At 35.9% G+C, this 19,984-nt stretch overlaps 1 protein-coding gene across 1 annotated transcript; it reads right to left on the bottom strand.

The window, feature by feature from the left end:
• Positions 1-822: 822 nt before the first annotated feature.
• Gclm (Glutamate-cysteine ligase modifier subunit) lies at positions 823-3,048 on the bottom strand. The gene has a single exon (XM_073959685.1). It carries the CDS (start codon positions 2,768-2,770, stop codon positions 1,970-1,972), a length of 801 nt encoding a protein of 266 aa, XP_073815786.1. The 5' UTR covers positions 2,771-3,048; the 3' UTR covers positions 823-1,969.
• Between the last annotated feature and the right edge of the window lie 16,936 nt (positions 3,049-19,984).

The raw sequence follows: 19,984 nt of genomic DNA on the forward strand, positions 1-19,984 counted from the left end.
AGGCCCTTTCTGAAAGTAAGGGTCCTCCTATAGACCCTTTGTGAAAGAAAGGATGCTTCTATAGACCCTTTGTGAAAGAAAGGATGCTTCTATAGACCTTTTCTGAAAGAAAGGATGCTTCTATAGGCCTTTTCTGATGGTTCTATGGAACCTTTGTGAAAGAAGGGGTCCTCCTTTTATGAAAAAAGGTGCCTCTATAGATCCTATGTGAAAGAAATGGTGCTTCTCTATTCCTTTTGTCCCACAACTAAAATATCGTGTCAATATTTCCATTGAAAGTTTGGTACCAGTGTATAAATCCGAATAAAGTTCCATTGGTCATCCATCGCGTTCAGTAATATTAAGAAAGTGGTTTAAAGGTTATCAAAAACGAAAATCCTTGATTAAAGATTTTAACCTAATCTGGTTACAACCTTCAACAGTTGTAGCTGATTTCGAAAGAACAAAAGGTCCGTTAGCTCTCGCAATGGGTTAACTGAAACTATGTAATTTCTAACAAAAAAAAAAAACAATACTCAGACTCAGAACCAGAAATGCTGTCTAAGTACGTGTGGCTAATTGATGAACATGAATACCAAGATAAAAAGTCAAATAAACAATGGCAACTTGAAAGTTCATTATTTTTTCATTAATATTACAATGTGACAATGTGGATATAGCCATAAGCAATCAATAAATTCCGTGATTCAGCCGTTGAAATATCTACTTACAACCCTAAGAAAATAGATGGTGTGTTTGTGCAAACTATCCAAAAAACGCGATTCAATTGTAATACCAAGCATTGAAAAAAAAGTAATGGTGGAATAAACTATCTGTACGGAGTTTTGTTTTGTATTTTCTTTGTTTAGTTGAGTTTTATTTATTTGTATTTTTAATTAAACAATAATTTTGATTTTATTAGCATTTTTGTTCACTGTTTTGTTTTTGTTTCTCCTTATCATTACTATTATTTACTAATACAATAACAACATATCCATGTAGATATAAATTGTAAAATTAAGCATTACTAAAATAAGTATATCTTGAATGAAAAAAAAGAAATAAACACACTTTTTAGTAAAAAATAAAAAAAACTGTTCTACAAATAATTATAAAAATAAAGATAATGAATGGTATACGATACTTCCTACATTAGTTTTGCTATCAACACTGTGAATGTGTGTAACTGACGTCAATAAAAACAAACTTCTACTATTCAATCTTTTTAGATTTTAAGAATATTTTTTTTTTTAAATAAATTTATGCAAAATGTTGAAAATATTAAAATTCAAAATGATCAACATAACTCTTCTTAAAAAATTAAAACACTGCAAAATTATCTATGAAACAACTGAACATTTGTCAATTTCTCGCAGACAACAGTTCCCGGAAATATAGACCTCCTTAAGCAAACATTATTAGGCAAAGCCATGAAAGACACATTTTAAATACACGGTCACACACACTCACAATGTTAATCATAGTTTCGTATAATAATTGGTAATGTGCAATTGAGTGTTGTTGTTGTTGTTGGTTTGGTTAATAAAGGGTGCTGTGGGGGATACAAATAATCCATATAATGTTTAAAATCTAACAATAAGTACACCTTCGTTTTGATAATTGTTAATAAAAAAACACTATGTTAAAAATAGCGACCGTCGGCAGGCAATCAGCAAATGACGTTAAGAGAGTGAGACATAACTTTTCCTTTCTACTGATTTTTTTGGTAAATGACCTCCTTATTTACACCTCCTCATTGGTAGGGGGTTTATGGTGGTACTTTCTTTGCAACAATGATTTGAGTTGAAAAAATCACAAATGTAAAAAAACCCTTTTTGTGCTATGTCTCACCACTTGAACGGAAAATGCATGCAGCAGTATGTATTTTGTGATTGTTGTTGTTGTAATTTGAACTATAAAAAATATATATAAAGTATGTTGTATGTACTTAGAATCTGTTGTGATTATTCCTAAACCAAAATGATGGACTTCATTTCAAATCCTTCTTTTTTGTGGCCTGCACAATATAACCTTTGGCAGTTAGTACACCGCGACAGCGTACATGTACCTGATAACGCACTACCCAATCTACCGTATAATCAGGAATGATAAAATCATCATCAGCTAATAAAATTTCCCGATCACCATGAGTCAGCAATTGTATATCGTTTTGAGTACAAAACTCTTTCAATTCGGGCGGTACAACACAACAATTAGCCAAATTAATTTGAGCTATGGTTGGAGGCACTCTGGCATTGCTATGCAACTCTTGCAAACTACTGCTGTCCAAATCGGCAATACCCAGTTGGCATATTTGTTTCTTTTCGGCATATTCTTGTAAGACATTCCATAAATTCTTAAGACTATTCACATCTACGGCAGCACCACTTTGTGGATGATACGCGACCACAAGATTATCAACATGCTCTACTTTGAGTATCTCCATTAATGCTTTTACTGCTTCCTGTACTCCCACAGTGCTGGCATTGTTTACAAACAATTTAGCTCCAATACTAATTTCGTTGCGTTGATTTTCCAATATTTTTTCTTGTAGCTCTTTTTGGGCTCTAAGCACATGAGCTTCATTCTCGCCTCGGCCAGTTACCTGCAAATCATCTTTTCCATCTGCCGCCGACGCTGCCGCCGCCTGACATTCGGTGCATAGTTTTAAGCTATCCAATAACTCCTCGTGTGATGTTCGTAATGGTGTGGCATTGTCCACATTTAATATATTACCCGAGCTGATTAGAAGTTTTTCTAATTTAGGATTGTTCACAATTTCAGTTAACATGTTGTTGTTGCTTGCTGGTGTCTGTGTCACTTGTTTCGTCTATTTAATCGGTCTGTCTCTAGCCCTTCGTTTCGTTTTTTCTTTATCAGCTTTTGATCTTTTATCGTTGTCTTTGCACGTCCTCTGACAACTTGTAGTATGACTATCGCAAGTTTTGAATGTTGGGGGGCTTTTTATATAAAAAATAAATAACTAAAGTCTTAAAATAATTAAGATAAACGCGGCCACCTCCTCTTCTCGCTGGCTATCAATCGAATTGACAAAGCAACCAAAAAACAACACATGATTTTTGACAGGTGGTTGGTGTTGCCACATCTAATCGAAATACGGATTAACCAAGGCACATATACAAGGTAGAGTTGTATAGTTCATGAACGAACTAGTTCAATTGAACGATTCATTGAATAGAGCGTATGAACTAGATCAGTCGATATAGTTCATTATAGTTCACTGAACTATAATCAGTCGGCGACCGTACGATCAACGAACGAACGATTCACAATCTATTTCAACATGTTAAGTGTTAAGAGTTAAGTGTCAGTGTTAAGTGATGCCTTCGTAATTTGATGAGTTTGTTTACGTTTTGGATCAAGGTACAATGAATAGCTGTTCGAAAGTGAAGATTTCTTCAAAAACACAACAAATTTCACATATTCCCATATTGAATGTGCCTTGTTCTGGATAGAAAAAAAATAAAAAGAAACACACACACACAAAGCTTTTTCACATTGATAAGATTTTTGCTATTGTTTGTTCCTATTTGGTGTATGTATGTGTTTGATTGAACGATTATGATCCGAATGAATGAACTGGATAGTGAACTATGAACTAGATTACTGAACTAGTTCAGTTAAAAGAGCTGAACTATTGAACTAGATCTTTCAAATGAACTAGATTGTACAACTCTAATACAAGGTAGTCACATCGGACCAGCTGATTGAATAGATTGACATTTCAAATTTCCGCTGAAGAAAAGCTTTGCCGGAATTCATTCCAATGTTTGATTACGGATTTGGATATTGGACATCCACCCTATGGTGATTAGGATTGCTTTCACGGCAACACCCGATAAAGTATTGTCACGAAAGCAAGTTTGCTTTATTCATAAGTGCCAAATAAAATGAAAGGAATTTTGTGTTCAACACATTTTAAGTTTAACATGTTTTATAAAACATGCATCTTTTAAGTTGTCAATTTCATACAATATCTGTCAAATAGATGACGTAAACTCAGAAAACACCTCTTTTAAGTGCCAGTCATGGTAGAATAAGAAAAGGTAGCAGCAATACACAGCTGACTGAACTGGATTGTAACGTTAGTGTCAAATTTCATATGACATTTTATACATTTATTTCTATTTCGATGTACATTAGGGACATATATTTTTTGAGAAAAAAAAAATATTCGGAAAAAACCATTTCCCAGAAAGACTTCTTCATATCAATGATATGTAACCTCCTCCAAGTTCGAACGATAAGCCGCGCAGTAAATCCCCGCTTGTAGAGGCGATACAACGTTTGTTAATATGTGAGGTATTTCGCTAAAATTTAAAAAATAAAGCTCTAATAAACATGTGCTTCTTTGATTTCTAAAACAAAACATTGAAACAGCGACCCCAAACTTTTCTGCAAGAATTCTACTTTCTGCGAGAATTTATGAATTTAGTGGAATGATGTGGAAACATAAGCTGTGTTCCTTCACATACCTGAGGTTACCATTTTTTCCATTTGTTACCATTTTTAACCTGCAAAGCGTTCCTTAACCCCGAAAAGTGGCAAAACTGGAAGCAATTTTTAAGAGAGTGAGGGTGGAGAGAGAGCGAAAATGGCTTTTTCTTCTACCACAGGCTACCAGCAAAATTTCTGCAGGTAAAAATGGCAGAACTGATTTTTCGACTTTTGTTTGACGATTATTTCACAATAAAAATGAAAATGGACGAAAAACAGAAGAAAAAGTGGAACGCTGACAAAACTAAATTAAAAACTGTGAAATAAAAGACGAAAATTGATTTTTTATGTTTCTTTTTGACATTGCTGCCAGATCTACCATTTTCCGTTCCTTTTCTGGTAAAAATGTTCATGAGAGAGCAATTTTGACACTTTTCTCTTTTACCACCCTTACCATTAAAAAAGTAAAGGAACAAAGCTATAAAAATTGAAAATGTAACGAATTTTCATTCATGTTTTCCAACATATTTAATCAAATGTGAAAAATATTAGTTTTTTTTTAAATTCCACTAATTTATAGACATTTCCCTGTTTTGTTTACAAATACAACTGGCAGTAACGTTACAAACAAAAACAAATTCCTTTGTGGTTGTTGTTCGAGTTGTATTTGTTGTAGTATTTACTTTATTATATATTTTTTCTACCATGGTGCAAGTGTAAAAGCATTTTCCTTTTAAAATTAAAAGTGCGAAAGTATGTTACACCAATACCAAGAAAAATTTGACCACAAATTCAAATCAACCAATCGGATTTGAATAAACTTGAAGAATACTGTTTTTTTTTTTGCTCGATATTGCATATTTTATACTCTCCGCCATAATATGGAGGGTATAATTAAATTTGTCATTCCTTTTGTAACACATTGAAATATTCATCGGAGACCCTATAAAGCAAATATATTCTTGATCAGGGTAAAATTCTAGTTTGATATAACCATGTCCGTTTGTTGAAGTTTTTATTACTGGTGGGATGTTTGGTATTTTTGGAATTCACTTCAATACAGTTCGTGGTGCAGGGTATAAAAATTTCGGCCCGGCCGAACTTAACGCTTTTCTTACTTGTTCAATCTTCAGATGATCAAAATAGCTCTGTTCCTTTACGTGCAAGAATCTCCAAGTTTAACCACTTTTTACACGAAAAGCGTTCCTTTACTTCAGACACCATACAATTCATGCTCTGTTCCAGAACCTGCAAGAAGCTACTATTTTTTACTACGATAACATTTTTCCCTTTATGTTATCGGAAAAAATAGTAAAAATTAGTAGATTCTTGCAGTTCTGGAACAAACCATATATGGGAGCAGTTTACAACTTTTGCCGGTTTTACCATTTTCAAAAGTAAAGGAACAGACCAAATGTGACAATAAATAACGAAAAAAATAGTCACATTTTATACGCCTCAATGATTTATTTGCGATTGCTACACATTTGTTGTTGTATTTTAAATTGAACTCTTTTTAATCATTACAGGGACCTTTCTGATCATACAAGCGACGGGCTAACCCACTTCATGAGGATTTATTGCTTAATCTGGTCAAATCTGAACAGATTTGCCATACAAAAATTAAATCCTCTCACGACTGGGTTTATTTTAAATCCGGCACAAATCCACCAAAAATACAGTTTTATATTCGGTAATTGTGCAAAAAAATCCAACTCTACTCAAAAAGTACCAAACGTTGCAACTGTTTTTGCAACAGCGTTTGTCGTGTTTTACACGTTTACGATTGGTCGCATGAGCTTTTATGGAGTTAATAAATCTAAAGTTATTTGAAAATCATAAAATTATTTATTTTTTTACATTAGACACTTTTTTAACAAAAAGTACGCCTGATACTGTGATACAAAAATGTATCCCTGTGTGTAAAATATACCAATATGCCTGTTCCAGAACTATTTTTTAGTACGATAACAAATTTTTTTTGTTTATGTTATCGAACAAAATAGTAAAAATTAGTAGATTCTTGTAGTACTGGAACATACCAAATATGAACATACGAGAAATTGTAAAAGTGTAAAACACGACTTTATTAGTTATTTTGTATGTATACGTAAACAAACATCAGCTGACAGTTTATATCCTCGAAAAGCTAAGTGTAACCAGCAAAGATTAACCCACTGGATCTATTAAACCCAGTGGGTTAACCTTCAATAGTGTAACCGGAGTATAATAGTACGTTTATATATGACCGGATTTAACAAACCCACTGGGTTTTAAATGTCAATTCCATTAGATATCCCAGCAAAAAAGTTTGGAAGTAGTGCAATGCAGAGTTATGATCAGTGCTGCCGAATTTGACGATTTATCGTCATTTTGACGATTTTTTGGCCCAAAATTGAAGAATGACGATTTGACGATTTTATGGTCCAAAACGACGATTTTTCACGTAAACCAGAATTGCATGCAATAAAAGGCTATAACTATATTTTGGCCAAAATTTCACGATAGACTTGAAGGAACACAATGTTCCAAACTCGATTTTATGAGCTTTTTTAATGTATTATAGCAATTTGTAGAATACAGGTATTTTCATAGTTTTCGTTCTCATCTTCGTTTCACACACTGTCAAGCAAGCGAAATTTTAACTATAAGCTGTCATTCAAAACTGACAACGAGTACCCACCTATAACTTGCTGCATTACTGCAAACTCGATAACCATAGAGAAAACTATCATCTTCTGAGATTGGGTTAGATTTATTCCTGTGAGTTGTAAATTCTATGTTGTCAGTCTTATTGACAAAACTATCAGCGAAAAAATCGAATAAAACGGTAACCAAAACTAGTTTTAGACCATGTTGACGATTTTTTGACGATTTCCCAATTTTTGTTGACGATTTGACGATTTTTTTTTGACGATTTCCGATCAAAAACTGTCGGCAACGCTGGTTATGATTTCAATACATCTTTCGATGCAGTCCAAACGGAGTTATGAAAATGCACTGCTTTCGATACATTTTGGAAGCACTCGCTTAAAAATCCCTAGCCAAGCAAGCCAATTTTTTGATCCTTACAGTCGCAGTCTTATTTTTCTGAACACAAGAAAGAGTGTTAAAATTCTAAGAATTTGTTTTATAAAAAATAAAGAAATACAAACTAAAGTTATGAACATTGCTGTAATGTCATGTTCACACGAGCGTTTCAATTACGTTGTTCGCCTGTCGAACGACGTACACGAATTAACCCATTTCCACGACACCATTCGTAATTAACAGAAACATTAACAAAATTTCCTTAATTTTTGTTTCCTTGTTTTCAGGAAAATTTGAACCGAAAACACATAAAATATGCATTAAATCAATAGGAAAAGCAATAGACTTTCTTTCAAATGTATCTTCTATATTTAACTACACACATTTCATTCATTTTTTCCATAAGTTCAGAATAATTTTGCATGTTCAATATATTTTTATATGTTTCTATTTTCAAAATTAAAGAGAGAGAGACATGCCAAAACAATGTTTGTGTATACAGACTTTCAGTTATTTGTTCCCTTTTTGTTTCTGATTTTTTACGCAATTTTGAACTAATGTACAAGAAATGTGTGTGTAATTAAGAAGGAAACACAAACATCTTCCTTCTGCATCCATATAAAATGTTTAGTTCATTAATTTCCATTCATCTTTTTCCTTTTTTCTAAAAATATTTGTGTTTTCAACAAATTTTTCAATTTTGAATTTAGACATGTCATAATTAATTTTTTCGATAAATTCTCTCATTTGTTAGAGATGGGACATATTTTATCGTTGTTCGGAGAGTATTTCTAATCGAACAACGTAGAAAAATCGTCGTTCGTTCATAGATTTTTGTGTGGGGAAATAAGTAATTTATTCGTAGTTATGGGTCGAACAACGAATAGAGAACGAACGACGTACCGTGGAAACGGGCTATAATTCACAAGACGCAAATTATTTTTGAAGTGGAGTTGGAGTTTTTTGGAAATCTGAACTAGAGTTGGAGGAAAAATGAAAAAACCATTTGGATGATGAAGCAATAGGTGTGTACGATAACCCAATAATTTGTACAAATTCGTACAAATTATTGCTGAATGCTGTTCGATAACAAAATTATCCAGCAAAAGAGAGCTAGTTTGGAGAGATTTTTGGAGAGTTTTGTGACTGAGAACTTGCAAATTTTTGCTGGAAAAATTTGTCCCGCAAAAATTTGCAAGTCTGATCAGCTGATTTGAAAACATTTGTTTTGTTTTATTATACCCTACACCATAGTATGGAGGGTATATTAAGTTTGTCATTCTGTTTGTAACACATCGAACTAATCATTTGCGACCCTATAAAGTATATATATTCTTGATCAGTATAAAATTCTAAGACGATCTAGCCATGTCCGTCTGTCCGTCTGTCCGTCCGTCTGTTGTAATCACTCTAGCGTCCGCAATAATTGAGATAAAGTGCTGAAATTTTGCACCCGAGGGTCTTTTTTCCATAGGCAGGTCAAGTTCGAAGATGGGCTATATCGGTCCACTTTTTGGTATAGCCCCCATATAACGGTACCTCCGGATTTGAGGTATTTTGACGTTCTTCGCCACATTTGCAGACCGAATTAGCTATAATTTGGGATTTAGGGTTCCTAGTGATCAACAAACTTATACCCCAAAGGATATGGGCATAGGTCCATGTTTTGGTATAGTCCCCATATAACGGTACCTCCCGATTTTCGGTATTTTGAGAATTTTAGCCACAATTTTTAACCGAACTATCTGCAATTTGACATTTGAGGTTCTCAGTGGTCATGAAATATCTTCACGAAACATCGTCAACATAGGTTCATGTTTTGGTATAGCCCCCATATAACGGTACCTCCCGATTTTCGGTATTTTGAGAATTTTAGCTACAATTTTTAACCGAACTAGCTGTAATTTGCTATTTGAGGTTCTCAGTGGTCATGAAATATCTCCACCAAGCATCGTCAACATAGGTCCATGTTTTGGTATAGCCCCCATATAACGGTACCTCCCGATTTTCGGTATTTTGAGAATTTTAGCCACAATTTGTAACCGAAATATCTGCAATTTGACATTTGAGGTTCTCAGTGGTCATGAAATATCTCCACCAAACATCGTCAACATAGGTTCATGTTTTGGTATAGCCCCCATATAACGGTACCTCCCAATTTTCGGTATTTTGAGAATTTTAGCTACAGTTTTTAACCGAAATAGCTGTAATTTGACATTTGAAGTTCTCAGTGGTCATAAAACATCTCCAACGAAACATCGTCAACATAGGTCCATGTTTTGGTATAGCCCCCATATAACGGTATCTCCCAATTTACGGTATTTTGAGAATTTTAGCTGCAATTTTTAACCGAACTAGCTGTAATGATCGGTATTTTGAGAATTTTAGCTACAATTTTGTCTATTCAAAAATAATCGTCAATATAGGTCCATGTTTTGGTATATCCCCCCCTATATCCGTCCCTCTCGATTTTCGGGAATTTTCAGTGGTCACGAAATTTCTTCACTAAAATTCGTCAACATGGGTCCATTTTTGAGGGTCTACATTGTTTTGATGAAACTACCCTCAATTTGACTCTTGAAGTTCCCTGCAGCTATAAAACTTTTCCGCCAAAAAATTTAAAGATAGGTTGACTCTTTGATATAGCCCCGTAGGTGGTACCTTTCACCTAGCTGAACACATTTTTTTAGATTAGATCAGATAACACTGTACAACAAAATGGAGGTGAAAGTCTGGGGCACGGAAAATTCCTCTTGAGGAAGAAAGGCCTTGGTGAGTATATTATGAACCCCGAAGGACAGATCCGCCGTGAGTCGAACTTCCGCGTTATGGCGTGATGAAATTTTTGTTAGAGACCCTGTGGGCCATCAGGAATTAGCGTTATATCTTTGTTCACTGTTGATTAAGTGCTCTACAAAAAAACAAACAAAGATATAATGCTAATTCATGATGGCTTACAGGGTCTCTTGCAAAAACTTCATCACGCCATAAAGCGGAAGTTCGAATCACGGCGCATCTGTCCTTCGGGGTTTTTAATATACACACACCAAGGACTTTCATATCCAAAAGGAATTATCTCTGTCCCAACATTTGTGATCACAGTGTAATTTAAGCAATAGTGGGAGGCAGTAGTAATCTAACCATTGTCGAAAAGTTGTTCCACCTAAAATTGTAAAAGGACCCTAATTATTCCATTTTAATTAAGACTATTTCATGGTGGAGGGTATAAAAAGTTCGGCCCGGCCGAACTTAACGACTTTTTACTTGTTTTTTATTCTTGTTTGGGGAAGCAAAAATAAATATTGAAATATCAAAAAATTAAACATCAAAATCTGAAAAATATAAAAAAAATCATGGAAAACAAGAACATCAAATTGATGCAAAAACTTTTCTTCTTCTTCTTTTTCAAAACAGTTTTAACAAATTGTTGTTCGATAACTTTCTGCAATTTTTCTTGCTTGAGAGAGTAAAATTCACTGAGAGAGGTTGCTGGAATTGACTGAGTAATTTTTGCTGGGAAAGTTATCGTACACACCTAATATCAATTTCGATGTCATAAAAATCAGAGTAGCGGAAATATACTTAGTTACGATCAAATTTAATGGAGAGTTTTTATCATTTGTGTTAATGTAATAAAGTTAATATTCTTGTTTTACACGAATAAGCAATGTATTTTATTTGTTTTGGGATATTTGCAATGGCTTGCATTTTATAACATTTTTAGACTGCATTTAAATTCAATCCAAAACACTACATCAAAGGCTGTGATTTGTATCGAAAATGGAGTGCATCCTAGCTGTGTGCCGTGGAAGCAAAATGGAGTGCATCCTAGCTGCGCGCTCTCTTGTAAAATTCATAGGTGAATTCATAGGAAAAGATGTACTCCAGCGGCAATTATTCTAGTGATTTAACTGCATCCGCGGATGCAAACTTTTTGCTGGGATACGTCAAACAAATCCTTATAAAGTAGGTTAACCCTGTAAAAGGCTTTAATATAAACATGGCTTAAATGAGTTATAATGGTCGTTCTAACCCTGCGTTTACAAATGACAGGGCAGTTGACTTCATGTATTGGTTGTCAAAATTCCAAAACTTGCCTTTGTGACGTAGGCGTCCAGACAACTGGAAAAACAGTTGTAAAATTATGAATGAAAATCATCGAATTCCTTTTGTATTCCGTTCACATATTTTGTTTTTGTTCATTTTTTTTTTGTTTTCAACATATTTTAATTATTATCTCACACATTTTTACAAAAAATGTCAAAATTTTGTTAACCTGACTGTCTGCGAAAGAATGATGGACAGCTGGTAGCCAAACGACAAATGCATGTATGTGTTAGTAGGTAGGTAGGTAGGTTTAGGATGCGCAGCTGCCGTGTCGGCAGCCACTCCACTCGGAGACCTTAAGGTCCATTGTGATCATCCTGACTATTGTGTTGTAAATGGTGATGATTTGAAGGGGTTGTAAGTCGTCTATGAATGAAATAATTGCGGATCCGGCTATATGGTGATGTGTGCAAGTAAATGGTGATGATGTGGAGTAGAAGTGTGATGTTTGTTATGGGTGATGCTGTATGATGTTAGGTGACTATAGATGATGATGTACGGTGATGGATATATGGTGATTTGTGCATACGGTGATTGTGGTGTACAAAAGACATGAGCTGTGATGTATATTCTGGGTATATGGTGATTTGTGCATACAGTGGTGATGGCATGCTAAAGACATGACTGTGATGTATATGACATGGATGTGATGTATATTTTGGTTATATGGTGATTTGTGCATACGGTGATGATGGTGTGCAAGAGAGATGGCTGTGATGTGTGTTCTGAGTGGTGCTTTTTGCCTGCAGATGGTGATACATGATGATGATGAAGTGTGCTGTATGGGAGAAGATGGTGTATTATGTTGGAAAAACGGGAAAGGAGGGAGGTGGAGAGTGATGAGACGAGAGAAAGAGAAATAAAAAGAATGAGTGATTGTAGAGGGGAATAAAAAGAATGAGTGATTGTAGAGGAAATTACCAGATTTAGAAGAGGATTGATTTTAAAAGGAGTATATATAAGACTACTCGGAGCCTATGTTGATCTGCCCCAGAGCCAATTTAAGCTCTTGCAGTAAACTAACAGGACTGTAGGGTCAATGGTGGAGAAGAAAGAGAGAGATTCAATCACATGCGCACCAAAAAGTTTATGTCTTTTGACCATTAGTCTAGGACACCTACACAGAAGGTGCTCGATTGTCTCAGTCTCCTCCTCATCCTCGCATAACCTACAATACTCAATGTTGTTGTCATCCCACTTACAAGTCATAGATCTTATTCGGCAATGGCCAGTTATGACCCCTGTAACGATTCTGATTTCTGACTTGCAAAGTGAAAGAAGGGACGCAGTTCTACGCCCTGAGATTGCCGGCCAGATTGACTTAGATACCCTGCATCTAGGTGTGTCTTGCCAAATTCTTACGGTTTTCTCTGCGTAGAGCTGCCTGAGTTTGCCGAGGAAGTAGCAGAGCGGTGGCTTTACACAGTCCTCTACCCGTAGGTCCGAGGATTGGGAGCCACGCCTCGCCAATTCATCAGCTATCTCATTACCCTCAACATCACAATGCCCTGGTACCCAACAAAAATTGACGTTCAAATTGCTTGTTTTAAGAAGAGACCTGCAGTTTTGAACAATCCTAGATTTGATGGTGCAAGATCCAAGCGCCTTCAAGGCAGCTTGGCTGTCCACGTAAATGGTTGCTGTTATATCTGCATTGTGTGTCATTTCTGCTAGTAGCTCTAAAGCTTTTAAAACAGCAAAAACCTCGGCCTGAAAGACACTGCAGTCGTCGCTAAGTTTATATGAGCGGCTAATATTCAACTCTTCACAGTACACACCAGCTCCCGTACCATCTTCCATTTTTGAACCATCGGTAAAAATGGGTAGACGCTCGGGCAGTGGTCTGTCCTGTTCCCAAGCACTTCTGTCAGGGATAAACACGTTCACTTTGTGAAAGTCCAGGAATGGTGAAATATAGTCAGTATCACCCCCTCTGTCACATAGTCCAATCTGGCTGTTTATCCGTTTCAGAATACTAGCATGTCCAAGCTCTGACCAACGCCACTGATTTATCTCCTTAAGCCTCAAGGCACTCCTGGATGCTTGGTACTGTGTCAGAATGTCCAGTGTTTGGAAATTCAGAACAGCATTCAGGGCTGCCTGAGGGGTGCTTTTTGCTGCCCCAGTTATGAGAACTGATGCAGCCCGTTGCACTGAAGATATCCTAGACAGGTTGGCGTTAATGTTTAGGGCTTGCCACCAGACAAGACATCCATAGGTCAGAATGGGGCAGACCACTGCCCTATACAGCCAATGTATTACATGTGGCCTTAAGCCCCAGCTCTTACCTATGGAGTTCTTGCAAGAATAAAGTGCAATTAGACCCCTCTTAGTACGCTCCTCCGTGTTCCTTTTCCATTTTAACCGATGGTCAAGGATCACTCCCAGGTATTTCGCCTCAGTAGAGAGGGTCAATCGCACCCCATCTAGCGTAGGTGGTGTGAATTCATTTATTTTCCTCTTCTTGGTGAATAGTATGTGTTAGTAAATCAGAGTTGTATTTGAAGACAAACTGTCTAGTGTAAACGCCTATTAAAAGTATTTTTTACAGTTGCTTGGGATGTAATAAACTTAGCTTTATACTATGTTTACATTTACGAAATCCACTCTATTTCAACTGTCAATTCCATTGCTCAAACGTCAAACGAAATCCAATCGATTTCAGATGAGTTTTCATTTGACGTATACACAAAGGAATTGACAGATGAAATCGAGTGGATTTCGTAAATGTAAACCAAGCATTATATTTGTTTGGAGGTAAATAATGATCATATGGTGTTTACACTTACCCTACACTTAGTACATCGGTTTTGTCATGGCGGAATAAATCTCATCTGGATTTCATTTGACGTTTAACCTATGGATTTGACAGTTGAAATCGAGTGGATTTCGTAAATGTAAACCAAGCATAAGAAAGTGTTACATCGATAACAATAATCGGGCCAGTTACCACACCAAACGTCAAAATTTGTTCACAATAACGCATTACTGTGAATTGCTTGGTTACCTTTTGTATGTAAATTTATTCACAATAATCAGTGTGGTAATCAGCTGTTTTTGCCGTTGTACCTGTATTATTGCGCCATGGGTTTTGTGAACCAAATTTTTGGTCTGTTCCTTTACTTTTAAAAATGGTAACAGTTGCAGAAAATGGTAAAAGTGGTAAACTGCTATTATATAAATTGTATGCTGTTAAAAGAAAGGGAACACTTTACAGGTTAAAAATGGTAAAAAATGGTAACCTCAGGCACGTAAAAGAACAGAGCATTTAAAATTGGTGGAGTGGGAAAAAAATTGTATAAAAGTGTAAATGGGTGAATATAGCGAAATGACTTGTTTCTGTGTCCCGACGCATTTAGGGTTAAAAATATTGAAAACATTTAAATTCTTAGAAACGGAATAAGTAAAACAAAATATCCTTAAACAAGGCTCGAAAGTCAAAAGAAAATATTCTACATATTTAAATGAAAAAAATTGGCGGCAATGTGCAAAAGCTCATTACCGTGGCGTGTCCCCAGTCTTTTTGTGCTCAAAAAACACTGATATTCATTAATATTTCAAAATATATTATATATGTATGTACATGAAGTACGACGAGTTATTCTAGAGGAATGGACAACGTCTACTTTAATTACATAAATATCATTTTATTTTTTAAATTATGATTTTGAGACATTTTAGTCGTGTCCCTACTTTTTGTCATTCCCGTGGGCCAATGTGTTTATTAAGAAAATGTGCTCTAAACCGATTTTTTGTTTATATGTAATCTGCCAACTACGCGACAATTCCCATTAGCTTTAAAGATAATCGACAGAAGTGAAAAATATAGTCAATTGTTTGAGAACTGTTGAATTGTTTAGTGTGCATGTTCCTGAAATTTTTTCATTCCCGTGGAGAGTATTTTTTCCGTTATTTATCTTATAATTTCCAAATTTATGGTAATGGTTTATTCATTTCTTAAGCCTTCATTGGATTATATTATATTTTTGAACCAATTTTGAAGATTTCCACATTTAAATCCCAGAATAGTCACGTTTCCGTCATTACCCTGGACTCATTACCGTGGACATGGGCGTAGGCAGGAATAGCTAGGGAGGGGCAGCTGTCCCCCTTTAGATCCTACAAAACAGTTCAGTTGTACGTAAAAAATTATAAATATTACGAAAAAACAGCATTTGCCCATCCCTAGGACGACCAAAAAGAATTCCTGGCTACGCCCATGACCGTGGATATAATTAATGTAAATTTGAGATTATTCATTCTATGATAATTATTAAATAAATTTATCATATGATTTTTAAATAAACCATCAAATACAACATGGAATAATAAAGAAAAAAGTAGGAAAAATAAGTGGTCAATAAGGAAAGGATCATGTCGACCGGGCCCGACTATATGATACCCTACACCACTGTGAATATATGAAATTGTACTTGGGAGCTATATCCAAATAGACCGATTTCAAAGGCTGTAGTTAATTAAAGCAATGAAAGGACACATGAATCTGACAAAATTTAAAATCCTTAAACATACATGGCCCGTTGCTAATTTATGCATAAATTTGTCTTATAAAATAGTATCAGCAGAAAAATATTTATTTAAACCCATTTTCTCACTTTGCCGTTTTCGACTCCCAAAGCAAGTCTTTTCGCAATATTCGCCCATATATGCTTGCGCAAATACCCATTCTTCGGATTCTTACTTACGCTCAACAGCAAAAAAAAAAAATGGTAGATGAAAAATTGCACTTTAATGCCCGATAAAACGAACGAACTCTGCATTTTTTCACCATTGTGAAGGTCAGAGATCAGGCGTATTACTTTCGGAGGAATCCCTTTAATATTAGGTCTGTTTGATAACTTCGCAAGTAAAAAGTACTTGTAAGTTCTTGAAAGTACTTGCAGCTAATTCTCATTTTTCGTTTACTGAACAAGTTTGTTATCGAACAGCATTTTGTAAAAGTTTGTACAAACTTTTGGGTTATCGAACAGACCTATTCAGTGCATTTGAAGTCTACGAATAGGAGATAGACAATGCTGTTATATCCAATATACTGCTCTATTAGAATTAGAACAATGTTTATATGATACCGGAGCCACCGTGTTGTAGTGGTAAGCATGTCCGCCTTGCAATCAATCTCCAACCTGAACATCAAACATTTCTGTGGTAGCAAATCCCCTCAGTGTAAGGTTCGGTTACATTTCCTGAGTATTTCAGCCATGATGTAGTAACACACCCTTTCGGATTCGGCGATAAATAGTAGGTCACATATCATTGAGCGAAGAGAAGTCTCCCTTGTCCCTTCGATGAATGGATGTTTCGGAATATATGTCTGTATGTAGTGAAGATGCTCCTAAAACTCAGAACTTACTTCAGACAGTTTCCAGTAAAATTTACCATAGGTAGTGGAATTGTCTGTATTCTAAAATTTCTACTAAAGAGTGAAACAACATACTGATAGCATTGATGCGGGTTTTAAAAAGAACACTGTTTCAACTGTCGGCATATAGCAGTAGCTTCGACGAAGATATCACTGATTCCGAAGGTGGCATTGGGTGCATTCTGACCAGCATGAATGATATCATTACTATCACCCGATGCAAATAAAGTCCTACTCGATTATATTTCGTGCTGTTGTTGTTGTAACAGTATTTTATATATTTGTATGTTCGCTTTTCTGCTTAATATGGCTCTGTCTGCAGTTCTAGAAATGTTGCTGCTTCGATAGGCTGTGGCCACAAAGCTACTCAAGTCAGTTGAGTAGGATTGCAAGGCAGGTGAAAAGGTGCAGTGTGGGCCAGTACTGCATGCTGGGCAGATGTTTTGCACGGTGTCATCGATCCTTGCCCTATAGGAATTCATACATGCACCATCCCGAGTGTAGTTGAGCCAAAAACTACTCTGGTTTGTCGTGGTAGCTGGCGCTGCTATAGATGGGATATGTCCTTCGAGTTGTTTCCGCATTCACACGATAGTTGTTTATGGCATCTTTCACAGCATCCGTGCGAATGCTATTCAAACATCAGCAACACCCGAATCTTTGTGTCCTCGTGTAGATGGTCCACTGAAGATATGAGGAGGCACCCTGTTGCAGTTCTCAGGGCGGCACTCGGGCAGGTTTAAATATTTTCCCAATGAATTTCACTTATATTCTGCACCCCAACTGCTGCCGGCTAGGGACTTAAGGACTTTGTTCCTACATCTCAGCTTGTTGCAGATAGTTGTGGCATGCGCGGACGACATAAACAAGCTGTCGAATATGATCTCTAGAATTTTGGAGTAGTTTATGGTTTTGTCAGAACATCTCACACGATTGTTACGTCAGGCGAACTGTGTCACTCACCGCTAATGCTGGTGTGGCGTTCTCATTGACCGTGCAAAACGTAGAGCTATTAATCTGCTCAGCCAGCACTATACCCCTCTGATCGTTTACGAGGACCGAATGCCACAATTCCTGATGAGCATTAAAGTCCCCCAAGACCAGACAGTTATGACCTACCAAAATGGGCTATTTATCAACGGGATGTATCCGTTAAGCAACACTACATCCGCAGTTCCACAGCTGATTGCTACCCATATGCATTCCATGTATCAGAACCAGGCTCAAGAGAGATGAATCTGTATTGAACGGTTGGTTTCCTTCACCGCCGCGACCATGAAATCCACTATTTCCTCGATCTTGTTAATTGCAAAAATGATGCTTTTTCAGGGATTGGAACAGCAACGGCTGGTGTTAAGTGCTGCGTGTGTATTCTAATGACTACGACGACTCACAGGGGTCTGTGTTCACGCAACTGTCGTAGTCGCTCGCATGAACGAGTCCAGAACAATCCCTGAGACGCACCCACTCTCGGCATTTGTTGCCTCTCACCGAAGTTTGAGTGTGGTGTGACAAATTGAGCACAGGTATATTGGTCCTGGGTTTTTCTCCGTCCCGGCACGGACCAAAAAATCTGTAGCAGGCATTCCGTGATATGCTGCTGCTAACACAGAAAAAATGCTACAAATACAACTTGTGTACACTGTGGTGGCCCCCGCTGGCCGGAACACGGTTGTTGTAATGTTCCGGGTCAATCCGGTATCGAAAAAACCACAGCCGTATTTTGGAACAAATCAAAATGGTTTGTCCTGGCGTTTCACGCAGATATAAAAGTGAGTGTTAAAAATATTCGGTTTTTTCTTTTACCAATAATAACACCTCAGTATTTTAGAAGCCCATATCCAATAAACAAAAAACCAAATACTTAATAAAATAAATGTCAAGGCTATGAGAAGCTTTAACCTTTCGATTTTTTGGAATGTAAGTGCATATTTTCTATCTTCTGAGAGTCATTTACGACTCGGTGACCAATTTTAAGAAAATTAAGGGCGATTTAGCAGTAATTTTTCAGATGATTTCTCTAAAATGTCGATAATGATCTGTTTTTTTGGCAAAATATTTAACAAAAGTTACAAAAACCGTTACAAATGACGTATAGAAAACAGGGTTAACAAAATTTTCGTTGTTATTCTCGCTTATAGGGTTGCCACGGATCCATGTTATATACAGTTTTTAATAGCCACTGGACAAACCATGGTGTAAGAAAGAAGGTGATACAATAATACCAACTGATGTCTTCATTTGCTGTCAAAACATATTTTTAATCAAAAATAAATAACAAATATTTCGCTTCTATAAAAAATATCTGTGTACAACATCTTTGTTTAAGCTTCGCGAATAATATTTTAACGTTTTCTTCTAAATTTTGTGGATATTTCGTGCAAAAAAAATTTTACAGCAAAGTCGATGGTCAGACTAGCAAGGTTTCTTGAAACCAATTTCGTTAAAGTTTCTTTTCAAGTTTCGTTAGTGTCCACACACGTTAACGTGAAATTTAAGATTTTTGCGTGTCCTCTTTATTTTACCATTCGCGTTTGTTGTGTTTCTCATGCCAATAAAAACAAAAAAATACATAAATAAACCAAAAAACAACACAAAATAATTAACATTAATAATTAAATTAATATTAATAGTTAAATTTTCACTATTTCATTAATTAACTGTTTTTATTAAATCTTTTTATGTTTGTTTTGTTGTTAGCGTTTGCTTGAGAAAATAAAAATGAAAGAAAATGGAAGAAAAACTCTTGCAACGAAAAACAAGAAGAGGCAAGTAAGTATTTGGTTTTTTGTTTATTAAGCATGGGCTTCTAAAATAGTGAGGTGTTATTATTGGTAAAAGAAAAACCCGAATTTTTTTGACACTCACTGTAGGTCATGATCTCTCGCAAAGCTGTTATTATGCTTTGCGCTTGCCTGAATAATTTGCCAGAATATCCTTTAACTGTGGAGGTGGGGGTAAATTTTACCCCTTCGATCAAATTTTGTTAATTACTTTCAAATGGTTTGAGCGATCGGTCTAATTTTCTTT

The sequence above is a fragment of the Musca autumnalis genome, unplaced genomic scaffold (assembly GCF_047663935.1).
Source record: "Musca autumnalis isolate F117 unplaced genomic scaffold, ASM4766393v1 scaffold_1, whole genome shotgun sequence".
NCBI classification, from domain to species: Eukaryota; Metazoa; Arthropoda; class Insecta; order Diptera; family Muscidae; genus Musca; species Musca autumnalis.